This window comes from Triticum urartu, chromosome 7, assembly GCF_003073215.2.
Source record: "Triticum urartu cultivar G1812 chromosome 7, Tu2.1, whole genome shotgun sequence".
In the NCBI taxonomy this organism is placed as follows: domain Eukaryota; kingdom Viridiplantae; phylum Streptophyta; class Magnoliopsida; order Poales; family Poaceae; genus Triticum; species Triticum urartu.
In genome coordinates this window covers 663,534,468-663,545,603 of record NC_053028.1, presented here as the reverse complement: position 1 = coordinate 663,545,603, position 11,136 = coordinate 663,534,468, and the positions used below count along the sequence as shown (strand labels likewise).

Here is an 11,136-nt window from a genome sequence, read left to right as displayed (position 1 = left end):
TCAGGATGGGGGAGATCACGTGCCTGAAGACTACTGTCAAGTTTGCCAGCGCCGTGGTGGAGGTGTTTGGACCTGAGTATCTCAGAGAACCAAATGCGTGGAACATAGAGAAGTTGTTGGCTATTGGAGGCAAAGGGGTTCCAGGAATGCTCGGATCAATTGATTGCATGCATTGGCAATGGAAGAACTACCTCAAAGGTTTGCGGGAAATGTATCAAGGTCACACCAGAGAGGCCACCATCATACTAGAAGCGGTGCCATCACATGACTTATGGATTTGGCATGCTTTTTTTGGAATGCCACGTTCTCACAACGACATCAACATGCTTCAACGGTCTACGGTGTTCAGGAGGCTTTGCAATGGGGAATCACCGCCGTGCAACTACAACGCCAATGGCTGAGAGTACAACATGAGATACTATCTTGCCGATGGTATCTATCCTCAGTGGGCGACGTTTGTGAAGACCATATCCGAACCACATGGCAATAAACATAGCCACTTTGCAACAACGCAGGAAGCGGCTAGGAAGGGTGTGGAGAGGGCATTTGGTGTGCTTTAGACTCGTTGGGGAATTGTGCGGAGTGCTGTAATGATGTGGGAATCAGAAACTTTGGCAGCTGACGACATGTCGTGTTATTCTGCACAATATGATTGTCGACAATGAGGGTGATGGTGTAGCTCAAACCCATGATTTCGAAGCACCTGGAGAACAAGTTGAAATCCCGAAAGATGAAGATGCGGATCAGCTGATGAACTTTCTGTGGATGCATCAGAATCTTCGAGATCAGCAGGTGCACACGCAACAACTCAATGATCTTGTGGAGCACATGTAGTCCCATAATGACAACCAAGGAGCCATGCTTGAGTTTGACACTTCAAATAAATTTTATGTAAACATTATCTATACTTCGTACCAACATTTGCTATTTACGTGCGACATTAACTTGTATGATCGATGTGCGTGTATTTTCATGAATTTGAGAGTCCAAATTTAAGATATGTAGATACCAGTACGGAAATATAAGGGCCCGTTTAAATGTACCTGCAGGCGTGTCCGGACGCATCCGTAGACATATAGAAGGTCAGATTTGCCAAGTCTGCATGTAGATGCTCTCATAAAGTTTACTCCTATATATCTAGAAAGCTTCTCGGAAAGTGGATTTTGTGATGCATCATCTCGACGGAAATACACTAATCCGCAGTCCGCTCACCGTCACAGTACACCGAGAAGTGCGGAAACATTTCTGAAATTGAAGTAGCCGGGAAAATAAAACGGAAGAGAAATACCTAGAGGATCGATCAAGTCCCTACCAGTCAACCATCAAAGCTAATTTAGAAACCTCAGACTCAGAAAGATCATTTTCCGACAGAAAAAAAAGATGATACCCTCTTTCCTAGCTTGATCTGCAATTGACCTACGTGATTAGGTCCTACTAAACCAGTCACGTCAAGGGACAACGTGATCCCTCCGTACCAAAGATAATTCTATATTTTCTCTATATAATTGAACGACCCCAGTCACGACCAACCCATGGCCGTATGACAATGACTTCACTCACTACGAGCTCGTGCATATAATGATATGCGAAATGAGCACCAACTACTGAAGTAGCAACGGAGCGTACGTGCGCGAGATTGACAACGACAGCGTACGCTCGATATCTTCTCAGTTTGTCGGGTACCATTACCAAGGTCGATCGTGGATGTGTACGTACGTTGCCATGATGGATCGATGTGCGGAGTAATCTTCCGAGTTACTTGTGCCACAACCACAACGGTCGTCGTCACTGCATCTTTGGCCGTGCTTGCCTTGCACTGCACAAGCTCAGCGGCTGGTAGTGCGGTCACTGCCACCGGGCACGTCGTACGTACTCCCGGTGCGTGGTCGCCGCTGGCTGCCTGGCTCGCTGGCGTAGGCGGAGCGAGGACGCGGAAAGAGAAGGCAAAGCGCACAGCGACTGCCGCGCCGTATGCGTCCGGCCGGCAGCGGCACGTACGTGAACTGTTCATCTTCCCTCACGTTCACGTACGTGGCCTCGTCAGCCCAGGTTAGGCCAACTTCACCGCGTGATTTCAAATAGACGTTCGTTTTGTCTAGATTATGTCTGTTTGGATAGAGCGATGGAGTCGTGTCCGGACCTGTCCTGAGATGCGGTGGCCATGCGCCCAATGCGCGAACACATCCCGGCCGCATCTTATCCGTGTACATTTTTCTTTGCAAGTCCTACACTTTTTTTCATCATTCATTTTTGGTACATGAAAAATACATCATCACATTTTAACTAATAAAACAAGACCAAAGAAAACAAAAACCACAAGAATACATTTTAGAAGATATCCAACTTTCATAAGTGCTCCCTTGAGTTGGGTTAGGGCCTTCTCGATGCACTCATTGTTGATCTGTGAAGGAGGCTCGATCTGGCATCCTCCTTTCTTCTTCAAGCCAGAAGTCGATGTTGCTTCCTCACACCTATTCTCGTGTCTAGCCTCTAATCTAGCAACAAGTGCATTTATCTCATTTACAACCTCTATGCTAGCTAAAAGTGCACGAACATGTACTAAATTTCACTCTATCAATATATCGATGTACTCTTCTTTCCAATAGCAAAACTTGCATTCATGCTACATAATAAAATTTGAAGTTAGCACAACTAGTCAAATCTAGAGCACAAACCAAAGCTAAAAAGAGCACATACCCCATCGTTTAAGCACTTGATGAACATCCATCCGGAATGTTCCGGCGTTGTAGACACGCGGCGCACGACCATCCTTGGGCAGTGGTCGCACTTAATGAATGGCAACGGTGCGCCGACAAGCTTTTGGGCAAGCACCGAGCCCGGCCGACCGTCATTCGTGTATCTGCCGGCGGACCACCGACGGTGCAGATCCGAGCGGCTAGAGGAGGGGCCACTGCCTGCATGTGGCCTTGTGGCCCTACCAGGGCCTTCCGGCGAGGTGCCCGGCCAGTCCATGGCGCGGTCCGGCCTCCCATAGCCGGGTGAGCTCAAGACCGACCGGATCCGCCTCAAATCCGGCCGGCGGATGCGCAAACCAGGTGGTCGTGGTTGGGTAGCTCGGCGGCGCCGAGGGGGAGGGCCTGGGCGAGCGCACGTCCGAACTGCACGGCTGCAATGGCAGCGGCGGCGGCGGCGACAACGAAGGGAAGAGTGGGGAAGAGTGGAGGGGGGTGCGGCCGGAGGGAGGGAGGGGCGGATAGAAAAAGGCCCGCCCTGTGCCACCGACGGGCGGGCCAGGGGAGAACACGCGCAGACAGCCCGTGCATCCGCGTGTTGTCCATTTCACCCTAAAAGCGGCGCAAACTTGGGTCACGGATGGGTCGAAAGCGGATACAAAACGGACAAAAGTACGTTTGCTTCCGCGCGCTGGGCCATTCGGTTTGTCCATTTTACCTCAAACAGACGAGGCCGGACAAAATAGGGTCGCGCGGTGAAATTGGCCTTAGGTTGATGGACCCAACCCGTGGCACATCACATTCACATGGCGAACAACGCAGGGAGCCCAGGGAACGGCGGGGCGCGGCCCTAAGCTGTCGGTCGGATGCTTGGCATGGAGAGTAGACGTGTGTCATATCTGCAATGCGTGTAAGTGTGGGTGGCCGCCGCGCGCTTCTCCCCTGGCCGGTTCAGTCTACAGGCGAGTATTGAAAACCAAGATCCATCTAGTTGGATCTGGGATGACGGCGCTATTGTTGGAAACGTCGTCATGGAGTTAGGCCTCGTGGTGCAAGTACTCGGTGTGTGGTAGCTCGGATGCCGGCAGTGGTGTGGTTAGTATGGTGTCTGTGGGCGTACTTTCATCCGCATCTAATCCATTGATCCGATGCGGGGGGGGGGGGGGGGGGGGGGGGGGGGGGGGGGTTCTCGTGGGATTAGAGCGTCATATGTTTACATTTTTTTGGCATGCATTTCCTTTTTTAGAAAAACTTTCAATTTATTCATTTTTAATCATGGCAGTACAACGAACACCAAAAATAAAAATTATATCCAGATTTGTACATCATCTAACGATGACTACAAACACTGAAGCGAGCCAGAGACGCTCTCCATCACCAAAATCGGGCACAACTTATTGTAGCAGACAGTCAGAACGTCGTCTGTGCTAAGACCCCATAGGACCAGCACCCCAGAACAGCAACCGCTGGCGATGAAGAATAACGTAGATCGAAAGGATCCAAACCGAAGACACACAACGTAGACAAAGAACGACGAGATCCGAGCAAATCCACCAAAGATAGATCTGCCGAAGACACACCTCCACACGCCCACCAACGATGCTATGCGCACCGCCGGAATGGAGGCTAGGCGGGGAGACCTTTATTCTATCTTCAGAAAGCCGCCGCCGTCTCACCTGCCTGAGCAGGACATAAACCCTAACAAAATAAAAAAAAAGACCAAAAACGAAGCCCTCCCGCCGGCCCTTGTTAGGATCTACCGCACCTCCATGATCCTAGGGCCACCAGAAATGAGGTGGACCTACGCCTGTGCCGGGGAGAGGCACGAGCCCCAACTTTCATTCTTGGAGGAGAAGGAGGTGGCTAGCAAAATTTGGATTCGTTCGCTCGCAAGCCATCAAAGGGAAAAATCCTTGGGTTTTGCCACCCGGAACCCCTGGACATGTGTTCCTCTTCCATGTCGAGGAGGCTGGCCAATATGCTGGTGGTGCACCGGAGTGATGCACCGGTGCAAGGTGCATTTGGCGATGGCAACGCTCAAGTGCCCAGCCAGGTGTGTTGTATGTTGCCGGCCTTACCGATATTTTGTATGCCGTGTGGTGATTTAGGCCTAGTTTACCTAGGTACGGCTTCCTGTTCAGCTTTTTGCCCATTTTCCTTTAATAAAATGAGTAGCTTCTTTTCCTTTCTTTTCTTTTTGCACGGCCTTTTTGCTGCACTTTCCTTCTGTTGAGGGTGTTCTTGTGATGTCCTTTCTGATCAATGAATTTGATAGTACTCCCATCAACATTAAAACAAAAGTCTACACACAAGTAGGGAAAGTTTAGTTTGAACTGGCGGAATTTCATATTGTGGCGAGTGGAGCAACGGCTAAAGTGAGTGACAATAGTCTGGCCATTGTGTGCCTGTTAACACATATATACTTTTTATTTTTATAAAAACTAAAAACTTTTTTATATAACATTGAAAACACCAGCTGTTGGAGAATTTATAAAAATTCAAAATATTCATGAGGTTCTTTTAATTATATGATTGAAATATATTTAAAACACATCCACCTCAAATTTTAGAAATGTTCACTATGTATGGAAATATTATTCCTATGATTTACAAGTGTTTCTATTAAAATAGTTGTTCATGTGCATTATAGTATAGTTGGACTTGATGATCTTGTCTTGAATTCTCGGTCATGTGGCTATGCTTGAGTCTTCTTTCCTGGTATGAAGGGCACAATGAGCTTCAATGTTGCTTGTTGACTATGACTCGGGAAAGGTGCTAGGGAGAAGGGAGGGTGAACATTTGGCACTTGCAAGTACCCTTGTCCTTCGTAGCAACCTCTATCTCAGTCTTCTCGGTGGACCTTCGTTGGTTTTCTGAAGATTTAATATGGAGAAACATTGATGGAAGGAAGAAGGATGGATGATGTGGGGATGCCTACATATTTCTCAGCCTACAGGTATTTTATTTTATTTTACTAAGCATCCCTCAATTTTTCTGATTTTCATATGCCAAGACTCAATTTTTTCGGAGTTTCTGATGAATTTCTAATTTTTTAGCAAGTTTTGGTATTTTGTAGGCAGTTGTGAGGGTGTCTGGGGTTTCTCTACAAATCTTCAATGATGGGAGGACACATATGCAATTATTCTAAAATTTAGGAACATTTTTGCAAAGTTCAAATTATGTCAAAAATTAACTTCAGAAAAAGAAAGTCCTATATCGAATTTGGCAGGTTCGTGGGTCGTTGATGGACCACATGGGCAGTAGGGCCAGCCCATTTCCAATTGCAATGGTATGTGGGACACAATAGCGGGCAAAGCGCCGCGCGACATGCTCGACCACCCCATGTCATCTCCTTCCTTCCGTGGATGAGCTGAAGTGGAATTGACAATGCTTGTGGGGCGTATCTGTGAGCTTGGAGACTCGATAAAGGATGGGTATGTTGTGAAGAAGCTATTGCGTGCCATCTTCAACAATTTCATCCGTGGCTTCGTCTGTTTCCCTATTTGTTAAAGTCAACAAGATGGCCATAGAGGAGTTCCTCAAGGCGCTAGAGATGGGAAGTGCGCGAGAGCAACTTATCATGTCGACTCGTCGCTAGGATGAGGTCATAGTCGTGGCCGTGGACAAGGTGCAAGTTGCAAAGATAAAATTGAGGTACAATGGTATTACTTCTAATGAAATTTTCACTTATTTTTAGGAGTGTCCAGAGAAGGATAAACACTCCTTGCTAAGGCTTAATGTCAGTTAGGGCATCCAAAATCATACTTAAAAAATTCGGTCTTCTAAACATCTACAGACGTGTCTGGTCAGTGACAGGTCGTGTCTGTGTTGAGCCCTTATTTGTCCGTTCATGCAGCCATACTTCTTATTTTATTTCTTATATGTTTAGTCATTTGTATGTCATTGATGCAGATGAAGAGAGAGAAAGAAAAGAAAGAAAGGAAAAAGGAAAGATGATCCGAGGTAGGCCGAGTCCTATGCGACGTACTGATCGGGTGTGGCCCCGAGTCTGTATATGCTCCCTACATTTGATCTTAATGTGAGGTTCACTGACTGGGCGCGTCTGCGGACGTTTAAAAAGAATTTGAGAAGGCATGTGAAGTTTTTTTTAAAGGTGGTTATGACCCCTGGCCTCTGCATCAATCCATGCTTACGGCCATCTTTATTTATATTCAACATAGGTCTAACAAGAACATGTATCAAGCCACCCGTAGCCACCACTCACACCTACAAAACTCGAAAATATGGAGTGCTCTCACTCCCCATATGTAAAACCGGTGTCGTCGCCGATCCATCAACATAACGTATCGGAACACACAACCGGTGCAGCAGACCTAATGTGTATGCCACATGCACACGTTTTAGACGCCGCCATCGTCATCGAACCGCTGACCCATCTTCAAGAGAGAGATCTGCATCATCCTTGCAAGTCCGTCCATCCGTCGACGCCACCGCCCCGCGCTCATCCGTCCAGATGCGAAGATTCTGGAAGATCTGTCGTGCGTAGCACCTGCCGACCAGGCATGACATAGCGTAGCACCTGTCGGCCAGGCATGACTTGACATCTCCATCGAAAGCTCCATGCAAGACGAAGCCGCTCCACCTCCTGCCTCTGTCTTCCAGCTTTGCTCCACAAAATGACGCTCCCAAGAGAGAAACGACACCGTGTTCCGCCATCGTCTGATCTGGAAGACCATATCTTAGGGTTTCCCCCAGAGAAGCACGAGTGGGTCAACAGTAGTTACACGACGATGCCTTCATCAAGGTAACGATGCAGAATGCCGACATCGCCTGCCATCGGCTCGGTTTTCACCGGCAACTATGTCTTCCCGACTCGTAGCCGGAACTAGATGACGGATCTCGAGGTCTGAACATCTAGCCTCAAGCCGACCACCTCCGACGGAGGAGATGGCCACCACTGCCAACGGCACCAGCCAGATCAGATCTGACCGGAGGCGCCACCGACTTGTCAACCATGGCCACATCCCTCCTGATCCGCCCTTCCCACGAAGCCGCCGGAGCAGGACCGAACCACCGGGAAAGATGAAGACCGAAGGGCGATCTCGCGCCCCCTGTCCCTCCAGACCGCGGGGCTGCACCCTAGATCCCCGCCGTCCCCATCACAGACGACGCACAGGCTTAGCTGACGGACGTCTCTAGGGACGACGAGGTGGAGGAGAGGGGGAAGGCGGCGGCGGCCGGGGCGCTGGGGCTGGCCCCCTGATCGCCCTGGAGGGAGCCATAAGAAGGCATAGGAAGTGTAGGTTGTTTAGAAGCAAAGTTAGAGTTTGCAGTGACCGTACAAATTTAGTATTGCGATTAGCATAAAAGGAAGATTGCTAGGGACGACTTGTGCATCAGAACACAACTCACTGTGCTTAGTCGATTTGGGATGATGCTTCGATGCCTTAAGGCACCTGCTTTTGTATCTATATATATAGGCCCAACAGGTGACTGACCCACATGTCAGTAACCCAAAAATAGATGCCTTTAAGGCATTGAAGCTGCGTCCTTCGATGTAGGAAAGCCTATAAATGGCATGTACATATGCCTATCATATCATCTGTAAGACAAGTTTGCGGTGCATCAACAATAGAAAAAGGCATTGGCCGTGTAAGGCAGCAAGCCAGCAAGTCACCAAAACAAAACTCGTGTATTTGTACATGTTGAGAGAGAGAGAGAGAGAGAGAGAGAGAGAGAGAGAGAGAGAGGAGCCGAGGGATTCAGCTCCAACAGACAGAGAAGCACTGGTTCAGCTAAACTTCACTGCTAGTGTTGTGTGTGAATGAGATATCAATAAAGCTTCACTACTCTTTCCAGCACTCGCGGCCGGGACAATGTCGCGCGGCAGCATATGCCTAGAGGCACAGACTGTTCGACAACGTGCACGGTGCACCAGCATCTTCTTCGCCGGCGGCGGGGACTGCGGCACCGCGACGAAGACGGTGGTGAGGTCGCGCGGCACCGGTGGTAGAAAAACCTCTGCTGCAGCGGCCGACGCTTCCTTGTCGGCGTCGGCGGGCACACCGTGGACGGCACCAGCGCGCCCTCGGCCGTCGTCGGCATGCATGGTGAAGCTGCCCTCGTCGCTGGCAGCGGCGCCATACTTGCAGCCGTCACCCGGCCCGAGATTTCCACCCGTGGCCGGCCGCGTAGCGAGGCCGATCACATCGGCGCCGAGGTCTTACTGCAGTGGCACCATGGGCAGCATGGCCATGGAGTCGCTTGCTTTGAGTGTGACGCAGCCAATTTCGGGGGCAGCATCGTCACGTGCCTAGAGGCACAGATGACTCCACCACGTGCGCCCGCATCTTCTTGGCGGGCGGCGGGCACTGCGGCACGGCGACGAAGACGGTGGTCAGGTCGTGCGGCACCGGGTAGAAGAAGAGCCGCTGCTGCAGCGGGGCCCGCTTCCTCGTCGGCACCGATCCCGACTTGCGCGGCGCGGGCGGGCACACCGTGGCCGGCACCAGCGCGCTGTCGGTCGTCGTCGGCGTGGTGAAGCTGCTGCCCTCGTCACCGGCAGCGGCGCAGCCGTCTCGCTGCCCAATTACTCCACCCGTGGCCAGCGGCGTGGTGAAGCCGACGTCGACGCCGTCGTCTTGCAGCAGTGGCGCGATGGGCAGCATGGCCAGGGAGCCACTCGCCCTCGGCGTGACGCAGCCGCTGTCGGTGGCAGCGTCGTCGTCCACTCCTCCTGCAGTGGCCGATTGCGCGCCGCTCGCCTTGGGTGTGACACAGCCGGTTTCGGCAGCGCCATCGTCCGCCCCCGGCCTTGTTGTAGCCCGCGCGCCGCCCACGGCCGTCTGGATCGGCCGGAGCGCCCCCAATTCGGATATTTCCACGACGTCGAGGCCCATGGAAGCTGGTGCGCGCGCAGATCCCACTGCTGCTGCTCTGGATCCTCTCTAAGGGATCCAAGAAATAATTTATGCGAGAGATCGGATTGCCAGAGCGGGGGAGCTAGCCAGTGGTGTGATGTGACTCTGCTTGCTTGTGTGTGGTCTTTTGTAGTAGCGTGAAGGACGAGGAGGGAGGAGGCAGGCGTCGTGGAGGTGATGATGGAGTGGAGAGGAGAGGAGACGGAGGAGTAGCTAAATAAGTAAAGGAGAAGCAAGCGAGGAACAGAATTATATGCAGGCAACAAGCAAAGGCCGGGCGCATGTTATATAGATCATGGCCCTGCCATGAGAGAGAAGAGAGAGAGAGTGTGTGTGTGAGAGTGAGAGTGGGAATGAGGTGGAGAGAGAAGGGTAGTGCAAATGGGGTGGCGCAAATGATTGTGGGGGGATGCATGAGAGGGTGGTGAAACTAACTCTCGGATTGCAGCCCCCTCCCCCTCCTAAAGCTTCCATGTTCCATCTCTCTGTGTACCATGATCTCTCTCTTGGGTTCAATACGGATCAGATCAGACGGATGAGGAGCAGCAAGAAGCAGAAGGAAGCCGGCAGGCAGGCAGGCTGCAGGGGCCGGATCATGAATTTTCACTGCCCCAGGGTAAATTTCCCTGCACCCTGCTCTGCCGTCTTCACCCCCATTCCCGCGATGCAAGATGCAACTACAGTTGTTTAAGGACGGTGATTAATGTATACTTAATTACTTGTACTACTGATCAGAGAGAGCGGCTCAAGAATGTTGTTCCTCCTCCTACCAACCTAAACCACCTACAGCTGCATACAGGTGGTGCAGAAGGATGTTTACAGCAGCACAGTGAAGTTAATCTAGTCTCCAAGGCATGTTCTTCTGCATTGCTATAGAATAGCACTAGTACTAGGAGTCTAGGACGATGCATGCATGTTCTGTATTTGCTGGAGTAGCTAGGACAGCTATGGTTAATTGCCGCCATGTGTATTGCTTGTTAGAGCATATGGCTCCCATGATCCCATCAATTTTGCATCGCTGGGTGCTTTCTGTACACATGCATGGATCTGTCCTATTCCCACCGACTAGAAAGTAGAAACTATATTCTGATATTCGTCAGGTTTTCTAGCACAATTAGTACTGCTGCAATTATTATTTTTTGAAGATTGGACTAGATTACAGACCCATTTAAAGCAAATGAATGACGATGCAGGAATCCAATGCGACAACTTGCATAGGCATAGGCAGTAAGAAGACGAATGGTGATGCAAATAGGAGTTAGCTACTCCCTCCTTCCATCTATATAAGGCCTATTGCATTTTTCGAGGCTAACTTTGACCAAATATTAGAGCAATAATATATGACATGCAACTTACACAAAGCATATCATTAAATTCGTGTGTGAAAAGAGCTTTCAATGATATAATTTTCATATTGTGCATGTCATGTACTATTAATCTTATCAATAGTCAAAACGGTATTAAAAAACGCATTAGTCCCTATATAGATGGAAAGAGAGAGTAGGAGGTAGATGGTTCATGTGGCCGTGTCATGCATGCCTCATACCGGGCAGCGTGGACGG

The 11,136-nt window shown here is 50.1% G+C and overlaps 1 protein-coding gene across 1 annotated transcript; it reads right to left on the bottom strand.

Moving 5' to 3' along the window:
- Positions 1–8,286: 8,286 nt before the first annotated feature.
- Positions 8,287–9,971, bottom strand: LOC125521946. Its single transcript, XM_048687014.1, has one exon. It carries the CDS (start codon positions 9,551–9,553, stop codon positions 8,960–8,962), a length of 594 nt encoding a protein of 197 aa, XP_048542971.1. The 5' UTR covers positions 9,554–9,971; the 3' UTR covers positions 8,287–8,959.
- Positions 9,972–11,136: the final 1,165 nt, after the last annotated feature.

What these genes read in the sequence shown, in the direction of transcription:
- LOC125521946 (XM_048687014.1), bottom strand. Translation starts at nt 9,553, where the DNA reads ATGGGCCTCGACGTCGTGGAAATATCCGAATTGGGGGCGCTCCGGCCG.